At 46.0% G+C, this 27,500-nt stretch overlaps 1 protein-coding gene across 1 annotated transcript in view; it reads right to left on the bottom strand.

Moving 5' to 3' along the window:
- Nucleotides 1-27,500, bottom strand: part of LOC135524771 (run domain Beclin-1-interacting and cysteine-rich domain-containing protein-like) — a 67,704-nt gene that overhangs the window by 32,094 nt on the left and 8,110 nt on the right. Inside the window, 9 exon segments of the mRNA XM_064952582.1 lie at nt 1,783-1,881; nt 9,649-10,113; nt 11,554-11,655; nt 11,658-11,769; nt 12,097-12,131; nt 12,134-12,202; nt 12,760-12,919; nt 17,481-17,564; nt 18,512-18,665. Of these exon segments, the coding sequence (XP_064808654.1) occupies nt 1,783-1,881; nt 9,649-10,113; nt 11,554-11,655; nt 11,658-11,769; nt 12,097-12,131; nt 12,134-12,202; nt 12,760-12,919; nt 17,481-17,564; nt 18,512-18,665 (1,280 nt within the window).

Genomic DNA, 27,500 nt, shown 5'->3' with positions numbered 1-27,500 from the left:
ATTATTTAAAGTTTTACTTGAGTACCTTTTTGCAAACAGGATGGATGTTTTTGAATATTTTTATTCTGTACAGGCTTCCTTCTTTTCACACTGTCATTTAGGTTAGTATTGAGGAGTAACTACAATGTTTTAAAGTCAACATTAGCCTCATGGCGAAATCCCTGAATGGTTTCCTTCCTCTCTGGCAACTAAGCTTCAGTTGCCGGAGAGGAAGAAAACCGTTCAGGAAGCTTTCAGGGAAGGATGCCTTTATCTTTTAATTTACATTTTTTAATTTTACTAGGCAAGTCCGTTAAGAACAAATTCTTATTTTCAATGACGGCCTAGGAACAGTGGGTTAACTGCCTGTTCAGGGGCAGAACGACAGATTTGTACCTTGTCAGCTCGGGGATTTGAACATGCAACCTTTGCAACTTGCAATCTCTCTAGTGACTGGGTGTATTGATTCACCATTCAAAGTGTAATTAATAACCTCACCATGCCCAAAGCGATATTCAATGTGTGCTTTTGTTTTTTTTAACAATTACGTGCCCTCCTTTGCGAGGCATTGGAAAACCTCCCTGGTCTTTACTGTTGAATCTGTGTTTGAAATTCACCGCTTGACTGAGGGACCTTACAGATACAATTGGATGTGTTGGGGTACAGAGATGAGGTAGTCATTCAAAAATCATGTTAAACACTATTATTGCACACAGAGTGAGTCCATGCAACTGATTATGGGACTTATGTTTACTCCTGCATTTATTTAGGCTTGCCATAACAAAGGGGTTGAATACTAATTGACTCAGCTTTAAATTGTAAATTAACCTAGTAAAAATATCTAAAAACATAATTCCACTTTGACATTATGTGCTATTGTGTGTAGGCCAGTGACACAATATCTCAATTGACTCCATTTTAAATTTGTGCTGTAACACAACTGGAAAAAGTCAAGGGGTGTGAATACTTTCTGAAGGCACTGTAGGTAACAGGAACAAGACATTTGTGGAGTGGTTGAAAAACGAGTGTGAATTACTTTTAGTGTATGTAAACTTCTGACTTTTTTTTTTTTTTACCTTTATTTAACTAGGCAAGTCAGTTAAGAACAAATTCTTATATTCAATGACGGCCTAGGAACAGTGGGTTAACTGCCTGTTCAGGGGCAGAACGACAGATTTGTACCTTGTCAGCTCGGGGATTCGAACTTCCAACCTTTCGGTTACTAGTCCAACGCTCTAACCACTAGGCTACCCTGACTTCAACTGTAGGTAGTTCTAATGTTCGAACCAGTCTACTCACTACACAGCTAGGTAGTTCTAATGTTCGAACCAGTCTACTCACTACACAGCTGGGTAGTTCTAATGTTCGAACCAGTCTACTCACTACACAGCTGGGTAGTTCTAATGTTCGAACCAGTCTACTCACTACACAGCTGGGTAGTTCTAATGTTCGAACCAGTCTACTCACTACACAGCTAGGTAGTTCTAATGTTCGAACCAGTCTACTCACTACACAGCTAGGTAGTTCTAATGTTCAAACCAGTCTACTCACTACACAGCTAGGTAGTTCTAATGTTCGAACCAGTCTACTCACTACACAGCTAGGTAGTTCTAATGTTCGAACCAGTCTACTCACTACACAGCTAGGTAGTTCTAATGTTCGAACCAGTCTACTCACTACACAGCTAGGTAGTTCTAATGTTCGAACCAGTCTACTCACTACACAGCTGGGTAGTTCTAATGTTCGAACCAGTCTACTCACTACACAGCTAGGTAGTTCTAATGTTCGAACCAGTCTACTCACTCGACTCCATATAGAGGGAACTGGGTGTACTGCCACCACTGCTGCCAAGGGAGAAAGGGCTGTAGTCCTCCAAACGACAGTCCTCCGCAACCAATGATTCTGACACAGAACACACAGCTGACGTTAGATTGACCACAGAACGGACATTAGATTAGTGTCTTATCATCAAGTGCCAACAAATAGCCTGTTTTTCCTGACTGGTTCTGTATTCAACGTGTTAAATGTAGCTGACAGACTGGTAACTGATCGATTGTGTCAGTTTCAACTTTACCTTCCATTTTGAGACATGCTCAATTAGACACCCACAAAGGATATATTGAAAGTAAATGTATCAATTAAAACTTCAATGTTTTGTTATCAGCTAGGTAAATGACATCACAGGGTAATAATCTATCAAATATCAAGTCTTAAACATCATGCAAATCCAGAGCAAATATTGTGATGATACAATTGTGTACAATGATTCTGGCCAAATTCTTAACTAATAAATGTGAAGTTCTACTGGACACAGAAAGCATTAACAGAGAAAAGGAAACAGTCGTAAACAATTGATAGTAAAATTATGATGCATTCAATGAATGACCAAAATTTAAAAAAAAAACATCAAAACATCACAATGTAATAAAAGTAAGGTGCACCAACCAACACAATGAAAACACAAAGCTGTTTTGGCCTAGCGTCTTGTTGTTGTTTTGGTCAAACTAAGATCCAAAACAGCAACCAAGAAAACAACTGCACAAATGAAGAACTAGAGGCAAGGCCAGATGAGAGGGGAAGAAGGAAAAATAACATGCGGAGGGGCAGGGAAAGGGAGAGAGGAAGAGGAAGTGATGGAGCGCAGAAGAACTGCACTGCCAACCTGCTACAGGATCCTCTATTATAACGCTGATTTTCCTGTGGCCCCCTCCTTCACGCAGACAAGGAAGAGAGACAGGGGAGAGAGGAAAGATTACCACAAAGCAGAGAGAGAGAGAGAAAAGAGAGAGAAAAGATTACCACAAAGCAGAGAGAACGAGAGAAAGAGAGAGAAAAGATTACCACAAAGCAGAGAGAACGAGAGAAAGAGAGAGAAAAGATTACCACAAAGCAGAGAGAACGAGAGAAAGAGAGAGAAAAGATTACCACAAAGCAGAGAGAAGAGAAAGAGAGAGAAAAGATTACCACAAAGCAGAGGAGAGAGAGAGAGAAATGCTTACCACAAAGCAGTAGTAGAGAGAAAAACAGGAAAGATTACCACAAAAAATGATCAACGACCTCAAGAAAGTCTCTTAGAGAGAAAAGATTACCACAAAGCAGAGAGCCCTATCAGAGACAATCTAGAAGGAAAGATTACCACAAAGCAGAGAGGCATTGAAGAGAGAAAAGATTACTATTAAAGCATGTTAGAGAGAACGAGGAAAGAGAGAGGAAAGATTACACAAAGCATCTCATTGTTAGAGAAGAAAGAGAGAGAAAAGATTACCACAAAGCAGAATAAAGAAAGAGAGAGAAAAGATTACCCAAAGCAGAGAGAACGAGAGAAAAGAGAGATGAAAGATTACCACAAAGCAGAAAAGAAAGAGTCAAAACATATATCACAAAGCTACTAAATGATCAGATTAAAGAGAGAAAAAGATTACCACAAAGCAGAGAGACAGGAGAAAGCAGAGAGAAAAGATTACCACAAAGCAGAGAGAGAGAAAGAGAGAGAAAAGATTACCACAAAGCAGAGAGAGAGAAAGAGAGCACAGGAGGAGAGAGAGAAGAGAGATGCTCATCTCTTGGCAGTAGTACCTGTAGATAAAACAAAATATTCAGTAATAAAATGATCAACAACCTCAACCCAAAGTCTCTTAGAGCATTCACAGTCAGCCCCCTGACGGCCCTATCAGATCACAATCTACTTGAATGGAGCACTAACCAACTGTGAGGCATTGAACACGAGCAAACTGCATACTATTAAAGACATGCTATAGACGGAGGGAAGGAACAGCATGACAGAAAACATCTCATTGTTATTGAAGAATCCATAGACTCAAATCACTTCTGGGTAATTTAGAACACAAATAAACAATCACGGAGAGGTATTTATCCAAAATGGAGGTGTATGGGATGAACCACTTCTCCAATCTTTTCAGCCAAATAACAAACAGTCAAAACATATATCTGATAATCTACTAAATGATCAGCTATTAAAGACTACCAAAACCCACTGGATTCTCCAATTACATTGGATGAGCTACAGGACCAAATGCAAACCCTCCAAAAGGCCTGTGGTATAATAATAATAATAATAATAATAATAATAATGATAATAATAATAATAATAATAATAATAATAATAATAATAGTAATAATAATAATAATAATAATAATAATAATAATAATAATAATAATAATAATAGTAATAATAATAATAATAATAATAATAGGATAATAATAATAAGATAATACTAATAATAATAGGATAATAATAATAATAATAATAATAATAATAATAATAATAGGATAATAATAATAATAGGATAATAATAATAATAATAGGATAATAATAATAATAATAATAATAATAATAATAATAATAATAGGATAATAATAATAATAATAATAATAATAATAATAATAATAATGATAATAATAATAATAATAATAGGATAATAATAATAATAATAATAATAATAATAATAATAGGATAATAATAATAATAGGATAATAATAATAATAATAATAGGATAATAATAATAATAATAATAATAATAATAATAATAATAATAATAATACCTTTATTTCAACAAGGATCACAGCCTGAGACCAAGGTCTCTTTTTTTATTTTTTTATTTTACCTTTATTTAACTAGGCAAGTCAGTTAAGAACAAATTCTTATTTTCAATGACGGCCTGGGAACAGTGGGTCAACTGCCTGTTCAGGGGCAGAACGACAGATTTGTTCCTTGTCAGCTCGGGATTTGAACTTGCAACCTTCTGTTGAACTTGCAACAGGGGGACAAGAGTCAAGTCTAAGTTTAGTCTGCAGGCTTATTCCATAGGCAAGGAGTGTAACAGGAAAAGGCAGCCATACCCAACACTAATGGCTCTGACTTGATGCTGTCGACTAACTGCCTGACTTCTATCCTTAAGATAGTCATGAAACCAAACGACAGGCATCCAATCCCAGTCCTATTGACGACAGCTTACCCAAAAGTATTGCATGGTCACAGTGTCAAAAGCTTTAGATAAACCTATGAACAAGGCGGCACAGGACCTTCTATTATCAAGGGCATTAGTAATATAATTTACAACACGTACAGTGGCCGTAATAGTACTGTGTTTAGGTCTAAAGCCAGATTGATTACTAGATAGAATATTGTTAACAGTTAAAGAAGATTGTAGTTGCCTATTCACCAATGAATCTAGAAGTTTAGCCAAACAGGGAGAGCTTAGAGATGAGCCGATAACTATCCAACTCACTACCATCACCTCCCTTGAGGAGTGGTGAAACAAAAAGCCGTTTTCCAAGCTTTAGGGATCTTACCTACGACAAATGTTTGATTCAAAATATGGGTCACTACACCAACAATGTTGATGGTATACTAAACTAAATGATCAAATATACAGACCACAAATTCAAATTGGCTATGCTTAAACACTTCAACATTACCCACAGCTCTGGAATCTTCCCTAATATTTGGAAACCAAGGCCTGATCACCCCAAATCCACAAAAGTAGACTGAATTTGACCCCAATAATTACCGTGTAATCCAGCAGCAATCCCACAAAAATATCTTCTGCAGTATCAACAGCAGACTCCACATTTCCTCAGCGAAAACAATGTCCTGCGCAAAATGTCAAATTGGCTTCCTTTCCTATCGCATACACCCTGCACACCCTTGTTGACGAAAAAAAAAAAAAGTCTTCATGCTTTGATGATATCAAAAAAAGCTTTGGACTCAAAAGGGTCTGCTATATAAATGAATGGTGGAAAAACAAAATCAATGCGCACAAAGAACAAGTGTACAGTTAAAATGTGCATAAACACAGATTTCTTTCCTCAGGGCCGTAGAGTGAAGGGATGCAGCTTGAGCCCCACCCTCTTCAACATATATATCCATGAATTGGCTAGGGATTAGAACAGTCTGCATCACCCGGCCTCACACTGCTAGACTCCAAAATCAAACGTCTGCTGTTTACAGACTACCTGGTATTTCTGTCCCCAACCAAGGAGGGCCTACAGCAGCACCTAGATCTTCTGCACAGATTCTGTCAGACCTAGTAAGACACAAATAATGATGTTCCAAAAAGGTCCAGTAGGCAAGCCAACAAATAGAATTTTATCGAGACACCATTGCCCTACGAGCACACAAAGAAGGACACCTACCTCTGCCTAAACATTAGCACCAAAAGGAAACGCCCACAAGGTTGTGGAGGACCTGAGAGACAAGACAAGGGCCTTCTATGCCATCAAAAGGAAACGGACCCCACAGAGCCCAAGGACAGAAACACATTTTAGACCCAACCAAAGCAAAAAGAATTACTAGACACATGGGAAATAAAAAAATTAATTAAAAAAAAGAGCAAACTCGAATGCTATTTGGCCCTAAACAGAGAGTACACAGCAGCAGAATACCTGACCACTGTGACTGACCCAAAATGAAGAAAATCTTGCGTGACTGCGCACAGAGCCTTGCTATTGAGAGAGGCCGCCATAGCCGGTCTTCTCTTGAGAGCCAGGTCTGCCTATGTGCACACTGCCCACAAAATGAGGTGGAAACTGAGCTGCACTTCCTAACCTCCTGCCATATGTATGAGTACAGAGACACATATTTCCCACAGATCACACAGACCCTAAGAATTTGAAAACAAATCAAACATTGATAAACTCCCATATCTGTTAGGTGAAATAGCGCAGAGTGCCGTCACAGCAGAAAGATGTGTGGCCGGTTGCCATGAGAAAAGGGCAACCAGTGGAACACAAACAACATTGTAAATACCACCTATCAAATCAAATTTTATTTGTCACATACACATGGTTAGCAGATGTTAATGCGAGTGTAGCAAAATGCTTGTGCTTCTAGTTCCGACAATGCAGAAGTAACCAACGAGTAATCTAACTAACAATTCCACAACTACTACCTTATACACACACAAGTGTAAAGGGATAAAGAATATGTACATAAAGATATGAATGAGTGATGGTACAGAACGGCATAGGCAAGATGCAGTAGATGGTATCGAGTACAGTATGCAATGAGTAATGTAGGATATGTAAACATTAAGTGGCATTGTTTAAAGTGGCTAGTGATACATTTTTTCCATCAATTTCCATTATTAAAGTGAGCTGGAGTTGAGTCAGTATGTTGGCAGCAGCCACTCAATGTTAGTGGAGGCTGTTTAACAGTCTGATGGCCTTGAGATAGAAGCTGTTTTTCAGTCTCTCGGTCCCTGCTTTGATGCACCTGTACTGACCTCGCCTTCTGGATGATAGCGGGGTGAACTGGCAGTGGTTCGGGTGGTTGTTGTCCTTGATGATCTTTATGGCCTTCCTGTGACATCAGGTGGTGTAAGTGTCCTCGAGGGCAGGAAGTTTGCCCCCAGTGATGCGTTGTGCAAACCTCACTACCCTCTGGAGAGCCTTACGGTTGTGGGCGGAGCAGTTGCCGTACCAGGCGGTGATACAGCCCGACAGGATGCTCTCGATATGTGCATCTGTAGAAGTTTGTGAGTGCTTTTGGTGACAAGCCAAATTTCTTCAGCCTCCTGAGGTTGAAGAGGCGCTGCTGCGCCTTCTTCACAATGCTGTCTGTGTGAGTGGACCAATTCAGTTTGTCTGTGGTGATTATGCCGAGGAACTTAAAACTTACTACCCTCTCCACTACTGTTCCATCGATGTGGATAGGGGGTGTTCCTCTGCTGTTTCCTGAAGTCCACAATCATCTCCTTAGTTTTGTTGACGTTGAGTGTGAGGTTATTTTCCTGACACCACACTCCGAGGGCCCTCACCTCCTCCCTGTAGGCCGTCTCGTCGTTGTTGGTAATCAAGCCTACCACTGTGTGGGTGGACCAATTCAGTTTGTCCGTGATGTGTGGAGATCAGCGGGGTGGAGATGTTACCTACCCTCACCACCTGGGGCGGCCCGTCAGGAAGTCCAGTACCCAGTTGCATAGGGCGGGGTCGAGACCCAGGGTCTCGCTTGATGACGAGTTAAGGGTACTATGGTATTAAATGCTGAGCTGTAGTCGATGAACAGCATTCTCACATAGGTATTCCTCTTGTCCAGATGGGTTAGGGCAGTGTGCAGTGTGGTTGAAATTGCGTCGTCTGTGGACCTATTGGGGCGGTAAGCAAATTGGAGTGGGTCTAGGGTGTCAGGTAGGGTGGAGATGATATGGTTCTTGACTAGTCTCTCAAAGAACTTCATTATGACGCAAGTGAGTGCTACGGGGCGGTAGTCGTTTAGCTCAGTTACCTTAGCTTTCTTGGGAACAGGAACAATGGTGTCCCTTTTGAAGCATCTCGGGACAGCAGACTGGGATAAGGTTTGATTGAATATGTCCGTAAAACACACCAGCCAACTGGTCTGCGCATGCTCTGAGGGCGCGGCTGGGGATGCCGTCTGGGCCTGCAGCCTTGCGAGGGTTAACACGTTTAAATGTTTTACTCACCTCGGCTGCAGTGAAGGAGAGACCGCATTTTTCCGTTGCAGGCCGTGTCAGTGGCAATGTATTGTCCTCAAAGCGGGCAAAAAAGTTATTTAGTCTGCCTGGGAGCAAGACATCCTGGTCCGTGACTAGGCTGGATTTCTTCCTGTAGTCCGTGATTGACTGTAGACCCTGCCACATACCTCGTGTCTGAGCCGTTGAATTGTGACTACTTTGTCTCTATACTGACGCTTAGCTTGTTTGATTGCCTTGCGGAGGGAATAGTTACACTGTTTGTATTCGGTCATGTTTCTGGTCACCTTGCCCTGGTTAAAAACAGTAGTTCGCGCTTTCAGTTTCGCACGAATGCTGCCTTCAATCCACAGTTTCTGGTTTGGGAATGTTTTAATCGTTGCTGTGGGTACGACATCGCCGATGCACTTTCTAATGAACTCGCTCACCGAATCAGCGTATTTGTCAATGTTGTTGTTGGACGAATGCGGGACATATCCCAATCCACGTGATCGAAGCAGTATTGAAGCGTGGAATAAGATAGGCTGGAAGCAACAAAATGGAGTCGTTTAGCTATTCCGAAAGGAGGGTGGGGGAGGGCCTTATATGAGTCGCGGAAATTAGAATAACAATGATCCAGTGGTTTTACCAGCACTGGTTGCACAATCAATGTCTTTCTGTTTATTTATTTTTCCTTTTGTACCTTCAACTACTTGCAAATTGTTACAATACTGTACAAAGCCAATAATATAACATTTGAAATGTCTATTATATTCTTCAAAAACTTTTGTGAGGGTCACCCCCTTGTTCATTTCCAAATTCTTTATTGCCTATTCGATTTACTTTCATAATGTAAACACGCGTTCCAATGACAATCAAGCCCGTTGATTTGAATTGAGAGGAGAGCGGTTAGCAGTGTGAAAATAGAGGATGAGGGTAAAGTAAGGTAGTTTTAGAAGCAGTGGCACTGTGGTAACTGAGCATCAGAAAGACAAGAAATGTGCAGGATGTTATTCACACCCCTAGGCATGCAGACCCCTCTCTGCAGCATAGACATACTCTCATACAAACACTGGTCTTACACACATTCAGCTGCTGCAATGCAAGCACATCGGAATGACTTTTTTTTACATTTCAATTCACACCAAAACAACATAAAAGACACTTACAGGCTTGCTCTCACGCTCAGAAAACATACCCTAGCCTCTCACCTGCTGCACACACACACACACACGCTCACCATGTCTATGTTTGCTGTTGATCCCTGTGTCGGACATTGAGCGGACGTGCCCTCTGCTGCCCCCCCGACCCGGCTCCCTTTGACCCTCCGAAAAGGATGACCTTCGAGGTGTGGGAGGTGGGACCGAAGCCAAGGAGCTCCTTCCAGGGGACTGGACCTGAATCTCACCATCCGATTCGCCGCCGCAAGGTTCGCCACCGGGGGCGGAGCTTTGGGAGTCGCGGCGATTGCTACGATGCCCCAGGTTACCGATAGCCAGATACTCGGGGCCGCCGCCGTAGTCGCCCTCGCCAGAGTCTAGTGCGTCGGAGTGGGCAGGGCATGGGGAGGCGGGCTCTGTCAGGGCGATGGAGGGGACCACCACTGAGGGACCGGGAGGGGGGCTCATGCCCCTTTCGCCATTTCCCTCGGACCCCCCCACACACCCCCAGGGGGCTCCCGAGGCCCTAGTGGCTGGAGTGAAGTCTAGAAGGGAAACAAGAACAGTATGGGCTAAATCAGACTTAGAAATATAACTCTATATTTAGTGCATTCGGAAAGTATTCAGACCCCTTGACTTTTTCCACAATTTGTTAGGTTAAAGCCTTATTTCTAAAATGTATTAAATTGCCGCCCCCCCTCCTCCTCCCTCTTCAACCAACACACTATAAATGACAAAGCAACAACTCTCTCCCCCTCTCACCATCTCTCTCCCCCATCTCTCTCCATCCCTCTCCCTTCCCCTCTCATTACCCCTCTCCCCTACCTCATTAACCCTCTCCCCCTACCTCATTAAGCCTCTCCCCCCTACCTCATTAACCCTCTCCCCCCCCTACCTCATTATCCCTCTCCCCCCTACCTCATTATCCCTCTCCCTCCCTACCTCATTATCCCTCTCCTCCCTACCTCATTAACCCTCTCCCCCCTACCTCATTAACCCTCTCCCCCCTACCTCATTAACCCTCTCCCCCCTACCTCATTAACCCTCTCCCCCCTACCTCATTAACCCTCTCCCCCTACCTCATTATCCCTCTCCCTCCCTACCTCATTAACCCTCTCCCTCCCTACCTCATTACCCCCCTCTCCCCCCTACCTCATTACCCCTCTCCCCCTACCTCATTAACCCTCTCCCCCCACCTCATTAACCCTCTCCCCTCTACCTCATTAACCCTCTCCCTCCCTACCTCATTAACCCTCTCCCTCCCTACCTCATTAACCCTCTCCCTCCCTACCTCATTAACCCTCTCCTCCCTACCTCATTAACCCTCTCCCTCCCTACCTCATTAACCCTCTCCCCCTACCTCATTAACCCTCCCCCCCCTACCTCATTAACCCTCTCCCTCCCTACCTCATTAACCCTCTCCCTCCCTACCTCATTAACCCTCTCCCTCCCTACCTCATTAACCCTCTCCCCCTCTACCTCATTATCCCTCTCCCTCCCTACCTCATTATCCCTCTCACTCCCTACCTCATTAACCCTCTCCCCTCTACCTCATTAACCCTCTCCCTCCCTACCTCATTAACCCTCTCCTCCCTACCTCATTAACCCTCTCCCCTCTACCTCATTAACCCTCTCCCCTCTACCTCATTAACCCTCTCCCTCCCTACCTCATTAACCCTCTCCCCTCTACCTCATTAACTCTCTCCTCCCTACCTCATTAACCATCTCCCTCCCTACCTCATTAACCCTCTCCCCCCTACCTCATTAACCCTCTCCCTCCCTACCTCATTAACCCTCTCCCTCCCTACCTCATTATCCCTCTCCCTCCCTACCTCATTATCCCTCTCCCCCTACCTCATTATCCCCTCCTCCCTACCTCATTATCCCTCTCCCTCCCTACCTCATCATCCCTCTCCCTCCCTACCTCATCATCCCTCTCCTCATTATCCCTCTCCCTCCCTACGTCCCTTCACTCCTCCCCTCACCTGAGTTGCTCTCTGAGATGGCCCCTGTGTTATTACTGTTGGGTGTGAGTCCTCCATCTAGGTGGGGGAGGGAGCACTGGGAGGTGGTGAGCCTGTGGTTGAGCCCCCTCTGGGGGGACCCTGACCTTCCCGGACCTCCAGCCGCCCCGGCAGAACACCCAGACTCTGACTCTTCAACAGGCCCTCCATGTACGGAGAGCACATTAGAGTAGACAGCTGAGAGAGGAAGAGAGAGGGGGTGGATTAGAGGAGAGAGAGAGAGGTACTATAAGATATGAATACAGGCACATAAAATGAAGTATAGGGGAAAGAAAATTCAAGTAAAAACATGGAGAGGAAAAAGGAAATCATTTCAGATTGGCAAAGCTGAGAGGTAATGGAAAAGACATAAGGAATGAGAGGTAGAGAGAGATCAGTCACTGAAGAGCATATCAGGGATAGGAGCCTGAGACACCAACATACACACAGAGAGACAGGGACAGAATGATTGGTGTGTCTGCTCAACTCTCTCTACATCTGTGTGTGTGTGTGTGTGTGTGTCACCTTAACTGTGTTGACAAGGGCCAGCAGACGGGGTTGTTTTGCTCCACGGCCTCCAGACACTGGAACATGGCCGTCACATGGGGCTCACTCAGCAGAAAGGCCTCCACTGAGAGAGAGAGGCATGGGGAGAGAGAGAGACGGGCATGGGGGAGAGAGAGAGAGAGGCATGGGGAGAGAGAGAGAGAGGCATGGGGAGAGAGAGAGAGCGGCATGGGGAGAGAGAGAGAGCGGCATGGGGAGAGAGAGAGAGCGGCATGGGGAGAGAGAGAGAGCGGCATGGGGAGAGAGAGAGAGCGGCATGGGGAGAGAGGGAGAGCGGCATGGGGAGAGAGGGAGAGCGGCATGGGGGAGAGAGAGAGAGAGGCATGGGGGAGAGAGAGAGAGAGAGGCATGGGGAGAGAGAGAGAGAGAGAGGCATGGGGAGAGAGAGGAGAGAAAAGGGAGAAAGTCAAGATAAGATAGGGGCAGGGTAAAAATCAATAATACACTCAGTCAATCAACATCCAAGACCCAGAAGATTGATTACATCATTCTTTCATCAAATTTCTATTTGCAAATCGTATTGGTTTGGCTCAACCTCACACCCACCCACTCACTCCCCCACCCACCAGGCAGATTTTTGTTGGGTTCAAATGCCAAATCTGTTTTGTCTCCCACTCTTACCGTTGTAGTACTTGCTCGTGTGTCCCTGGTGTTTGAGCAGGGGTCGGAGCTGGGCAGACAGCAGGTGGACCTGTAGGCTGTGCAGCAGCCAGCGCTCGGCCTTGTAACCTTCCCCAACACTCTTCAGCCCACTGCTCAGCACAGGCTCCAGCTTACTAAACTACAGGGCCAGAGAGGGGAAGGAGAGAGGTGATGGTAGAGGGAGAGGGTGAGAGGGGAAGGAGAGAGGTGATGGTAGAGGGAGAGAGAGAGAGGGGAAGGAGAGAGGTGATGGTAGAGGGAGAGAGCGAGAGGGGAAGGAGAGAGGTGATGGTAGAGGGAGAGAGAGAGAGGGGAAGGAGAGAGGTGATGGTAGAGGGAGAGAGCGAGAGGGGAAGGAGAGAGGTGATGGTAGAGGGAGAGAGCGAGAGGGGAAGGAGAGAGGTGATGGTAGAGGGAGAGAGCAAGAGGGGAAGGAGAGAGGTGATGGTAGAGGGAGAGAGCGAGAGGGGAAGGAGAGAGGTGATGGTAGAGGGAGAGAGAGAGAGCGAGAGGGGAAGCAGAGAGGTGATGGTAGAGGGAGAGAGAGAGAGCAAGAGGGGAAGGAGAGAGGTGATGGTAGAGGGAGAGAGAGAGAGAGAGAGAAAATAGGAGTATATAGGAGAGAGAGGGGAAGTGATGGAATAGAAGGTTAAGGAGGAGGAAAAACAGAGGGAGAATAGATGAGGATGAAGGAGAGAAATCAATAGAGACAGAGAGAAAAACACTTGAATCAATTATTTAACCCATTGCCCTTTATGGTTGTGAGGTCTGGGACCCGGCTCACCAACCAAGAATTCACACAATGGGACAAACAGCAAAATTGAGAACGCAGAGCAGAATTAGGTCGATATCCGCTAATTGTCAAATTCCAGAAAACACCTTTTAATTTGACAACCATCTAAAAAAGGAAGTGATTCCCTAACCTTCCATAACAAAAGCCATCACCGACAGAGAGATGAACCTGGAGTCCCGTAAGCAAGCTGGTCCTGGGGCTCTGTTCACAAACACACCCCACAGAGTCCCAGGACAGCAACACAATTAGACCCAACCAAATCATGAGAAAACAAAAAGTTAATTAATTACTTGACACCTTCGAAACAATTAACAAAAAAACAGAGCAAACTAAAATGCTATTTGGCCCTAAACAGAGAGTACACAGCGGCAGAATACCTGACCACTGTGACTGACCCAAAATTAAGGAAAGCTTTGACTATGTTCAGACTCAGTGAGCATAGCCTTGCTATTGAGAAAGGCCGCCGTAGGCAGACCTGGCTCTCAAGAGAAGACAGGCTATGTGCCCAGAAAATGAGATGGAAACTGAGCTGCACTTCCTAACCTCCTGCCAAATGTATGACCATATTAGAGAGACATATTTCCCTCAGATTACACAGATTCAAAGATTTAAAAAACAAACCTAATTTGATAAACTCCCATATCTACTGGGTGAAATACCAGTGTCCCATCACAGCAGCAACATTTGTGACCTGTTGCCACAAGGGCAACCAGTGAAGAACAAACACCATTGTAAATACAACCCATATTTATTTATATTCCCTTTTGTACTTTAACTATTTGCACATCATTACAACACTGTTTATAGAGACATATGACATTTGAAATATGAGAGAAACTCACATCAAAGCTGTGCTCACATAACCATTATATAAACAGGTGATCACTCTCTCTGTGGCTGATGCCGGTCTCTCCAGCTGTTTGCTATGTAACAGTAGCCTGGTCTGAGATCTGTTTAGTATGTAACAGTAGCCTGGTCTGAGATCTGTTTGGTATGTAACAGTAGCCTGGTCTGAGATCTGTTTGGTATGTAACAGCCTGGTCTGAGATCTGTTTGGTATGTAACAGTAGCCTGGTCTGAGATCTGTTTGCTATGTAACAGTAGCCTGGTCTGAGATCTGTTTGGTATGTAACAGTAGCCTGTTCTGAGATCTGTTTGGTATGTAACAGTAGCCTGTTCTGAGATCTGTTTGGTATGTAACAGCCTGTTCTGAGATCTGTTTGCTATGTAACAGTAGCCTGGTCTGAGATCTGTTTGGTATGTAACACTAGCCTGTTCTGAGATCTGTTCAGTATGTAACAGTAGCCTGTTCTGAGATCTGTTCAGTATGTAACAGTAGCCTGTTCTGAGATCTGTTCAGTATGTAACAGTAGCCTGGTCTGAGATCTGTTTGGTATGTAACAGTAGCCTGGTCTGAGATCTGTTTGGTATGTAACAGTAGCCTGGTCTGAGATCTGTTTGCTATGTAACAGTAGCCTGGTCTGAGATCTGTTTGGTATGTAACAGTAGCCTGGTCTGAGATCTGTTTGCTATGTAACAGTAGCCTGGTCTGAGATCTGTTTGGTATGTAACAGTAGCCTGGTCTGAGATCTGTTTGTGCTAATGTAAAAAGGGCTAGCTGAGTTAATTAAGATAGCAGCAGAGGTTGACAAGGATGTTGATGAAGTATGACCCAAGTAAGAAAGTCACTATGGTCCTTTTTAAACTCATTGTCAATCGTGGACCTACCAGTTCAGATATAGCATCAAATTAGCACCAGGCCTCATAGTGGCACCCTATTCCCTACTTAGTGCACTTCTTTTGGCCAAGGCTCATAGTGGCACCCTATTCCCTACTTAGTGCACTTCTTTTGGCCAAGGCTCATAGTGGAACCCTATTCCCTACTTAGTGCACTTCTTTCGACCAGGGGTCATAATGGCAACCTATTACCCTACTGAGTGCACTTCTTTCAACCAGGGGTCATAAGGTAGTGCACTAAGTAGAGAATAGGGTGCCATTTGGGATGCAAAGGATGTCTGTGGTCACAACAAACTGTACTGGATCCACCATAATATACACGGGGTGAATTGTCATTGGAAGGAGATAACATACCTGTTCTACATGAGAGGCCAGGTGAGGGCTGACATACCTGTTCTACATGAGAGGCCAGGTGAGGGCTGACATACCTGTTCTACATGAGAGGCCAGGTGAGGGCTGACATACCTGTTCTACATGAGAGGCCAGGTGAGGGCTGACATACCTGTTCTACATGAGAGGCCAGGTGAGGGCTGACATACCTGTTCTACATGAGAGGCCAGGTGAGGGCTGACATACCTGTTCTACATGAGAGGCCAGGTGAGGGCTGACATACCTGTTCTACATGAGAGGCCAGGTGAGGGCTGACATACCTGTTCTACATGAGAGGCCAGGTGAGGGCTGACATACCTGTTCTACATGAGAGGCCAGGTGAGGGCTGACATACCTGTTCTACATGAGAGGCCAGGTGAGGGCTGACATACCTGTTCTACATGAGAGGCCAGGTGAGGGCTGACATACCTGTTCTACATGAGAGGCCAGGTGAGGGCTGACATACCTGTTCTACATGAGAGGCCAGGTGAGGGCTGACATACCTGTTCTACATGAGAGGCCAGGTGAGGGCTGACATACCTGTTCTACATGAGAGGCCAGGTGAGGGCAGACATACCTGTTCTACATGAGAGGCCAGGTGAGGGCTGACATACCTGTTCTACATGAGAGGCCAGGTGAGGGCTGACATACCTGTTCTACATGAGAGGCCAGGTGAGGGCTGACATACCTGTTCTACATGAGAGGCCAGGTGAGGGCTGACGGAGTGGACATACCTGTTCTACATGAGAGGCCAGGTGAGGGCTGACGGAGTGGACATACCTGTTCTACATGAGGCCAGGTGAGGGCTGACATACCTGTTCTACATGAGAGGCCAGGTGAGGGCTGACGGAGTGGACATACCTGTTCTACATGAGAGGCCAGGTGAGGGCTGACGGAGGTGAGGGGACATACCTGTTCTACATGAGGCCAGGTGAGGGCTGACATACCTGTTCTACATGAGAGGCCAGGTGAGGGCTGACATACCTGTTCTACATGAGGCCAGGTGAGGGCTGACATACCTGTTCTACATGAGAGGCCAGGTGAGGGCTGGCTGACAGGCCAGGTGAGGGCTGACAGTGGACATACCTGTTCTACATGAGAGGCCAGGTGAGGGCTGACATGCCCGTTCTATTTACGAGGCCAGGTGAGGGCTGACATACCCGTTCTACATGAGAGGCCAGGTGAGGGCTGACATACCTGTTCTACATGAGAGGCCAGGTGAGGGCTGACATACCTGTTCTACATGAGAGGCCAGGTGAGGGCTGACATACCCGTTCTACATGAGAGGCCAGGTGAGGGCTGACATGCCCGTTCTATTTACGAGGCCAGGTGAGGGCTGACATACCTGTTCTACATGAGAGGCCAGGTGAGGGCTGACATACCTGTTCTACATGAGAGGCCAGGTGAGGGCTGACATACCTGTTCTACATGAGAGGCCAGGTGAGGGCTGACATACCTGTTCTACATGAGAGGCCAGGTGAGGGCTGACATACCCTGTTCTACATGAGTGGCCAGGTGAGGGCTGACATACCCTGTTCAGGCCCGTTCTACATGAGAGGCCAGGTGAGGGCTGACATGCCCGTTCTATTTACGAGGCCAGGTGAGGGCTGACATACCCGTTCTACATGAGAGGCCAGGTGAGGGCTGACATACCTGTTCTACATGAGAGGCCAGGTGAGGGCTGACATACCTGTTCTACATGAGAGGCCAGGTGAGGGCTGACATACCTGTTCTACATGAGAGGCCAGGTGAGGGCTGACATACCTGTTCTACATGAGAGGCCAGGTGAGGGCTGACATACCTGTTCTACATGAGAGGCCAGGTGAGGGCAGACGGATCGGACGCGCCACACAAAGGGCCAGTAGTCTTTCTGGTTGTAGTACACCTGCAACGCAAAACCAGCCTTTTACTACAGTACAATGGCATTGGTATGAGGATTATCTTCAAGCATTAAAAAAAAAAAATTTGCTAAATAGAATCTGAGAAAAAGCAGAACAATTATGATCTGTTCATTGTCAGCAGCTCTTTGTCACGAGAATTTTCAATCACAATGATAATAACTAACAATCAATAAACTTTGACTAATCCCCGAGGTTCGTAAAACCCTGGGTTGAATAATAACTAGGTAAAGACTCAGCTTATGCAAAAGGTTAGTACAGTTTATTCACGAGAGCCGCTCTACAGTCAAGAACGCAAAACACAGTCTTTATAACACACACACAAACACAGTCTTTACACACACAGTCTTTACACACACGTTCAAATATTAAGAGCCACGCCTTGCTCAGACAGTCAGTGTTTTTCCACGACACAGACACACACTGTGTTCTTTAATCCGCAACACGTTACATAATCTTCTGCAAGCCTAACAGTTTCTCCCCTCCACAGGTGGAGACAGAATGTCCTGTAAGGAACACGGCAGAACAACTCGTCTGTCGATAGCTCCTCTTATCATTTGTTTCCCACTTTGCACCCTGCTTTACACATACTAAAAAAGGAACAAAAAGGTCCCCGTTCTAATTCTGACTAAAATTATCTGATGATGTTGTGTAGTTTTTGTGATTCTAATGAATATCATGCAATTATATGTTTTAAGGTTGGAATATTTTAAATGATTACCTTTAAGCATATAATTCCCTGATCACTCTTTTGCACCCTGACTCAAAGAAAATGCCAGGAAGGAAAGCAGAAGTGCCATTGAGCTCCATGGAAATAACATGACAGAGCGTCTGGAAAACAGGCAAATAACAGTGCCTGGTGTAAAGCAAAGCTTTTCTAAAAAAAAACTACAAAATGACAAGAGTAGAAGAGTAGTCATTCCCGGGGCCTGACCTGCTCGTGCTTGAGGCCGTGGCTGAGGATGTGGTTCATGTCCTTGTGCAGCCGCTGCAGACCCCCGTAGCGAGACCACACGTTGGGGTTGCTGCTGGACACCAGGCCCTCCACCGTGGTCTTCAGACTAGACAGCAGCTTCCAGTGTTCCCTCCTGGAAAAAGAGAGAGAGAGAGCGAGAGAGAGAGCGCGAGAGAGAGAGCGCGAGAGCGAGAGCGAGAGAGAGCGAGAGAGAGCGAGAGAGAGAGAGAGCGAGAGAGAGCGAGAGAGAGCGAGAGAGAGCGAGAGAGAGCGAGAGAGAGCGAGAGAGAGCGAGAGAGAGCGAGAGAGAGAGAGAGCGAGAGCGAAGACAGGTTTGAATGAACTCGTGCTCCATCCAAAACACTCAAGAGCAGACAGTTGAGCAGAGAGATAAACACATCAAGTGACTGACAGAGAAGAAAACCACAACCATACAATCAAATACTGCCATAACAATCAAACTACTTTTCTTAAAACTGCATTGTTGGTTAAGTTTGTTTTTTTTAAGTAACCATTTCATTTCGCTACACCTGTTGTATACGGCGCATGTGCCAAATAAATTTTTATTTGACTGTGCAATGACCCCAAAACAAACCATGGTGACTACAAACTACTGGCTGTGGACTGCATTTACAGCGCCTAATGAGATGCATTGTACTATGCTAAGTAGCTATAGTATACTCAGAACATAGACACACAGTGCCTTCAGAAAGTATTCAGAGCCCTGAACTTTTTCCACATTTTATTATGTCACAGCCTTACTCTAAAACGGATTAAATACATACAAATCCTCAGCAATCTACACACAATACACCATAATGATAAAGCGAAAACAGGTTTAGACATGTTTGCAAAATGTATTAAAAATGAAATACAGGAATACCTTATTTACATTAGTATTCAGACCATTTGTTGTGAGAGTCGAAATTGAGCTCAGGTGCATCCTGTTTCCATTGATCATCCCTTGAGGTGTTTCTACAACTTGGAGTCCACCTGTGCTAAATTCAATCGATTAGACATGATTTAGAAAAGGCACACACAGTTGACAGTGCATGTCAGAGCAAAAAACCAAGCCATGAGGTCGAAGGAATTGTCCGTAGACCTCCGAGACAGGATTGTGTGTACGCATTTCTGCAGCCTTGAAGGTACCCAAGAACACTGTGGCTTCCATCAAATAGAAGTTTGGAATCACCAAAACTCTTCCAAGAGCTGGCTGCCCGGCCAAACTGAAAAATCGGGGGAGAAAGGCCTTGGTCTGGGAGGTGACCAAGAACCCCGATGGTCACTCTGACAGAGCTCCAGAGTTCCTCTGTGGAGATGGGAGAACCTTCCAGAAGGACAACCATCTCTGTATCACTCCACCAATTAGGCCTTTGTGGTAGAGTGGCCACATGGAAGCCACTCCTCAGTAAAAGGCACATGACAGCAGCTTGGAGTTTGCCAAAAGGCACCTGAAGACTCTCAGACCATGATAAAATGATTTTCTGGTCTGATGAAACCAAGATTCAACTGTTTAGCCTGAATGCCAAGTATCATGTCCGGAGGAAACCTTGCACCATCCCTATGGTGTTGCATGGTGGTGGCAGCATCATCATGCTGTGGTGGTGGTGTTTTTTTCCAGAGTACCTCTTATTGGTGCAACAGAAAAGCCTCCTGGTGAAGTCATTAATTCCGCAGTTAGCCTAGATGTGATTAGCAAAGAAGTGTTTCCCAATGGTTGTCAAAGTAGTAGTAGTTTTATGTTTTTACAACATAGTGACCGTGCAGAGCATCTAAGAAACTAGCTCTAGCCTACATAGCCAAGGTGATGTGGGCGACAATCTCCACGGCCAATCGTAAACTCTTAAAAACAACAGTTGACTCCAAAGAGTAATTGCACCGAGTAAAGAAAACATTAAAAAACACCTGCTCTTTCCCTGACATAGATTGACCAGGTGAATCCAGGTGAAAGTGATGATCCCTTAATGATGCCACTTCAAAAATTAGTGTAGATGAAAGGGAGTCACAGGTTAAAGAATGATTTTTAAGTCTAGAGATGATAAGAGACATGGATTGTGGATGTGTGCCAGAGGATGAATGGGCAAGACAATATTAAAGTGCCTCTGAACGGGATTTGGTAGTAGGTGCCAGGCGAACCGGTTTGTGTCAAGAACTGCAACGCTGCTGTGTTTTTTCACGCTCAACAGTTTCACTTTTGTATCAAGAATTGTCCACCACCAAAGGACATCCAGCCAACATGACAACTGTGGGAAGCATTGTAGTCAACATGGGCAAGGATCCTTGTGGAACGCTTTCAACACTTTGTAGAGTCTTATGCCCGGACGAATTGAGGCTGTTCTGAGGACAAAAAAGGGAGCAACTCAATATTAGGAAGGTGTCCCTAATGTTTGGTGTACTCAGTGTATATTGTTATTCTGAGTGGGTGAATAGAACTGAGTTTCCGCTTGCATGGAGAAAGCAGGAGAAACAAAAGTGAAATTGATAGCGAGATAAAAATCAGGCAGCTGTTTTGCGAGCTCCTACCCAACTTCCCTATTTTCTATTTTGTGATTCTTGTTCCATTTATCCTTACTTCATATTCATGAAATTTAATTCACCATCATTTCATATAAACGACAAGAGCATCAGATCGGCAGTTGCATACCCTGACTACAGCTTCAACTCATTGCCCTGGGCCCTTTATATAACTCCAACAAGAGGAAAATGCTGGCATTAGAGGCAGAAGAGGAAGAGATTCATGCTTAAGAGAAAACTGCCCATCTCTTCCCTCCAGTCTATATGCCAATGTACCCAGATTCCAGCTTCAACTTCAAAAGAGGGGGGGGTCACTTGATAATAAAAATTGATGACCTCCGATCAAGGATTTGCTACCAACGGGACACTCGTAACTGCAATATTCTCAAGGCTTTCGGACAAGATACCCCCATGGCTATCCAAGTTGATGGATTCTACATTCACAGAGCAGACCTCAGCTGGTAGGCATATTCACAGTCCACCCTCACCCACCTATTAATTTTAATTTACCTTTATTTAACTAGGCAAGTCAGTTAAGAACAAAATGCTTATTTTCCATGACAGCCTAGGAACAGTGAGTTATCTGTCGTTCCGCCCCTGAGCAGGCAGTTAAGAGGAATACCTTCATGACAAAAAATATGTGGACAGCTGCTTGTTGAACATCTCATTCCTTAAATCATGGGCATTAATATAGAGTTGGTCCCCTCTTTACTGCTATAACAGCCCCACTCTTCTGGGAAGGCTTTCCACTAGACGTTGGAACACTGCAGCAGGGACTTGCTTCCATTCAGCCACAAGAGCATTAGTGAGGTCTGGCACTGATGTTGACCGATTAGACCTGGCTTGCAGTTGGCGTTCCAGTTCATCCCAAAGGTGTTCGATGGCGTGGAGGTCAAGACTCTGTGCAGGCCATTCAAGTTCTTCCACACTGATTTCAACAAACTATTTCTGTATGGACCTCGCTTTGTGCTCGGGGGCATTTTCATGCTGAAACAGGAAAGGTCCTTTCCCAAACTGTTGCCACAAAGTTGAAAGTACAGAAAAGTTTTGATTCTTTGCATACTGTAGCGTTAAGATTTCCCTTCACTGGAACTAAGGGGCCATGAAAACCATTAAAAATTGCCCCAGACCATTATTCCTCCGCTCCCAACTTTACAATTGGCATTATGCATTCAGGCAGGAGGCATTCTCCTGGCATCCACCAAACCCAGATTTGTCCGTCAGACTGCCAGATGGTGAAGCGTGATTCACCACTCCAGAGAAAGCGTTTCCGCTGCTCCAGAGTCAAATGGTGGCGAGCGTTACACCACTCCAGCCAGCACTTGGCAATGCGCATGGTGATCTTGGCCTTGTGTGCGGAAGCTCGGCCGTGGAAACCCATTTCACGAAGCTCCCGACTAACAGTTATTGTGCTGACTTTGCATCCAGAGGCAGTTTGGAACTCAGTAGTTACTATTGCAATCGAGGCCATGCGATTCTTACACGCTACGCACTTAAGCGATCCTGTTCTGTGAGATTGTGTGGCCTACCACTTCACGGCTGAGCCACTGCTGCTTATAGACGTTTTCACTTCACAATAACTGCCCTTACAGATGACCGGGGCAGCTCTAGCATGGCAGAGACTTGATCTGACTTGTTGGAAAGGTAGCATCCTATGACAGTGCCATGATGAAAGTCAGTGAGCTCTTCAATAAGGCCATTCTACTGCCAATGGTTGTCTATGGAGATTACATGGCTGTGTGCTTGATTTGATGGGCTGTCCACATACTATTGTATATATAGTGTATGTGATAATTAGAGGTCGACCGATTAATCGGAATGGCCGGTTAAAATCGGTCAAATTGTGTGAAGACTTTTTCTTCCTAACAAAGACAGCCAACTTCGCCAAACGGGGGATGATTTAACAAAAGCGCATTTGCGGAAAAAAGCACAATCGTTGCACGACTGTACCTAACCATAAACATCAATGCCTTTCTTAAAATCAATACACAGAAGTATATATTTTTAAACCTGCATATTTAGCTAAAAGAAATCCAGGTTAGCAGGCAATATTAACTCGAGGTGAACCGATTAATCGGAATGGCCATTTTTTTTACACCTTTATTTAATCTTTATTTAACTTGGCAAGTCAGTTAAGAACACATTGTTATCTTCAATGACTGCCTAGAAACGGTGGGTTAACTGCCTCGTTCAGGAGCAGAACGACAGATTTTCACCTTGTCAGCTCGGGGGATGCAATCTTGCAACCTTACAGTTAACTAGTCCAACGCAATAACGACCTGCATCTCTCGTTGCACTCCTGCCTGTTACCCAAATGCAGTAAACCAAGGTAAGTTGCTAGCTAGCATTACACTTATCTTATAAAAAACAATCAATCATAACCACATGGTTGATGATATTACTAGTTATTATCTATCATGTCCTGCGTTGCATATAATCTGACTAAGCATACAAGTATCTAAGTATCTGACTGAGCGGTGGTAGGCAGAAGCAGGCGCGTAAACATTCATTCAAACAGCGCACTCGTACATTTTGCCAGCAGCTCGTGCGTCAAGCATTGCTCTGTTTATGACTTCAAGCCTATCAACTCCCGAGATGATGCTGGTGTAACCGAAGTGAGATGGCTGGCTAGTTAGCGCGCGCTAACAGCGTTTCAAACTTCACTCGCTCTGAGCCTTGGGGTGGTTGTTTCCCTTGCTCTGCATGGGTAACGCTGCTTCGAAGGTGGCTGTTGTCGTTGTGTTGCTGGTTCGAGCCCAAGGAGGAGCGAGGAGAGGGACGGAAGCTATACTGTTACCGGCAATACTAAAGTGACTATAGGAACATCCAATAGTCAACGGTTAATTAAATACAAATGGTATAGAGGGAAATAGTCCTATAATTCCTATAATAACTACAACCTAAAACTTATTACCTGGGAATATTGAAGACTCATGTTAAAAGAAACCACCGGCTTTCATATGTTCTCATGTTCTGAGCAAGGAACTTAAACGTTAGCTTTTTTACATGGCACACATTTTTACATGGCACATATTGCACTTTTACTTTCTTCTCCAACCCTTTGTTTTTGCATTATTTAAACCAAATTGAACATGTTTCATTATTGACTTGAGGCTAAATGGATTTTATTGATGTATTATATTCAGTTAAAATAATTGTTCATTCAGTATTGTTGTAATTGTCATGATTACAACTACATTTAAATATTTTTTTTGTAATATATATATATATATATATATATATATATATATATTAAAAAATAATAATAATAGTAATCAGGTGAAATTGTGTCACTTCTCTTGCGTTCATTGCATGTAGAGTCAGGGTATATGCAACTGTTTGGGCCGCCTGGCGCGCTGCAAACTATTTTCCCAGAATTACGAGACAACGAGACGAGTAACGAACAGCAGAATAAATAGCCTGTCAATCTACAATCCACCCGTAGTAAAAAAAAATAATAATAATTCACGGTCCTATTCGATTGGTCAGATTGTTGAGAAAGAAACTAACAGACTCCGGGGACAGCCGCTAACAGACTCCGGGGACAGCCGCTAACAGACTCCGGGGACAGCCGCTAACAGACTCCGGGACAGCCGCTAACAGACTCCGGGACAGCCGCTAACAGACTCCGGGGACAGCCGCTAACAGACTCCGGGGACAGCCGCTAACAGACTCCGGGGACAGCCGCTAACAGACTCCGGGGACAGCCGCTAACAGACTCCGGGGACAGCCGCTAACAGACTCCGGGACAGCGGACAAGAGATCACAAATTCATAAAACCGACAGGCCTAGTCGACATAAAAAAGAAAAACGTTTAGCCAGTAGGCCAGAAGCAAATGTTGGTTCCATAATGTAACGAGTGGGAAAACGCTTGTTAAAAAGGGCACAGCACATGTGAACTGTTTCATGTGACAGAGAAATGAGAAAAAGGGGGAGATATAACAGACAACAACGAACATGGTTTTCTAATATGACTCGGATTGTGCCTTTGGCTACTGGACAATGAAAGAAAGTTGATACAAAATAAACGCCTTCACAGATATGTTCTGATTTTGGCTAGGCTACTTTGAAGCAAGGTAAAACAACATGCCTTGCAATATGTATTAAAACGTTTAAGTTTCAATCAATTAAGAATATGTTTTAAAAATGGGTGTGATGCACTGATGAAGCCCACCTTCAGTTGCCTCTCTCGCACTCTGTCCCCCCCCCCACACACACACTCTCTGCACCCCCCCCCCCACACTCTCTGCACCCCCCCACACACACTCTGCACCCCCCCCCACTCTGCCCCCCCCACACACACTCTCCCCCCACACACACACACACTCTCCCACACTCTCCCCCCCCACACACACACTCCCCCCACACTCTCCCCCACACACTCCCTCACTCTCCACACCCCACACACACTCCCACACCACACACACAACACACTCTCCCCCACACACTCACACACTCTCCCCACACACACACACACACACTCTTTCCCCCCACACACACTCTCCGCCCCACACACACTCTCCCCCCACACACAAACACAAACACACACACACACTCACTCTCCCCCACACTCTCCCCCACACACACTCCCACACTCCCACTCCCCACACACACTCTCCCCCACACACACACACTCTCCCCCCACACACTCACACTCACACTCTCCCCTCCCCCCCACACACACACACTCACACTCTCCCTCCACACACACACTCACACTCTCCCCCCACACACACACACACACACTCTACTCTCCCCCCACACACACACACACACTCACACTCTCCCCCACACACACACACACTCACACTCTCCCCACACACACACACACACACACACACTCTCCCCCCCACACACACACACTCACACTCTCCCCCCCCCCACACACACTCACACACACTCTCCACACACTCTCCCCACACACTCTCCCCCACACACACACACTCTCCCACACTCTCACCCCACACACTCTCCCCCAATCACACACACACACAACACTCTCCCCCCCCACACTCCCACACCCCCCCACACACACACACTCCCCCCCCACACACACACACTCCCCCCCCACACACACACTCTCCCCCCCCCACAAACCCCACACACACACACTCTCCACACACTCTCCCCCACACACACACCCCCCCACACACTCACCACACCACACACACACACACCCACACACACACCCACACACACACACACACACTCTCCCCTCCCCTCCCCACACACACACACACACTCCCCTCCCCACACACACACACTCCCTCTCCACACACACACACTCCCCCCACACACACACACACTCTCCCCACACACACCCCCCCACACACACTCACACACACTCCCACACACTCCCACACACACACACTCCCCCCCCCCCACACACTCCCCCCCCACACACACACACTCCCACACACACACTCCCCCCACACACACCACACACACCCACACACACACTCTCCCACACACACACACTCTCCCACAAACACACACTCCCCACACACACACACACTCACACACACCCCACACACACACACACTCTCCCACACACACACTCTCCCCCCCCCACACACACTCTCCCACACACAGACACACACTCACACACTCCCACACACAGACACACTCTCCCCCACACACACACACACACACACACACACACACACACTCTCCCCCCACACACACACACACACACACTCCCCCCCCACACACACACACACACACACTCTCCCCCCCACACACACACACACTCTCCCCCACACACACTCACACACACTCCCCCACCACACACTCACACACACACTCTCCCACTCTCCCCCACACACAAACTCCCCCCACACACACACACCCACACACCCCCCCACACACACTCTCCCACACACACACACACTCCCCCCCACACCACTCTCCCCCCACACACACACACCCCCCACACACACACACTCTCCCCCCCACACACACACACACTCTCCCCCCACACACACACACACTCTCCCCCCACACACTCTCACAAACTCTCTCCCACACACACTCTCACACACTCTCCCCCCACACACACACTCTCACAAACTCTCCCCCCCACACACACACTCTCACAAACTCTCCCCCACACACACACTCTCACAAACTCCCCCCCACACACACACACTCTCACAAACTCCCCCCCCCACACACACACTCTCACAAACAACACTCCCCCCCCACACACACACTCTCACAAACTCTCCCCCCACACACACACACACTCCCCCCCCACACACACACACACTCCCCCCACCCCCCCACACACACACTCTCCCCCCACACACACTCCCCCACACACACTCCCCCCCCCCCACACACACACACACTTTCCCCCCACCACACACACACACACACTCCCCCCCCCCCCCACACACACACACACTCCCCCACACACACACACCCCCCCCCCCCCACACACACACACACTCCC

Source organism: Oncorhynchus masou, chromosome 31, assembly GCF_036934945.1.
Source record: "Oncorhynchus masou masou isolate Uvic2021 chromosome 31, UVic_Omas_1.1, whole genome shotgun sequence".
NCBI lineage: Eukaryota > Metazoa > Chordata > Actinopteri > Salmoniformes > Salmonidae > Oncorhynchus > Oncorhynchus masou.
Note: the sequence above shows the minus strand (reverse complement) of the source record. Positions and strands in the feature narration are given on the sequence as shown.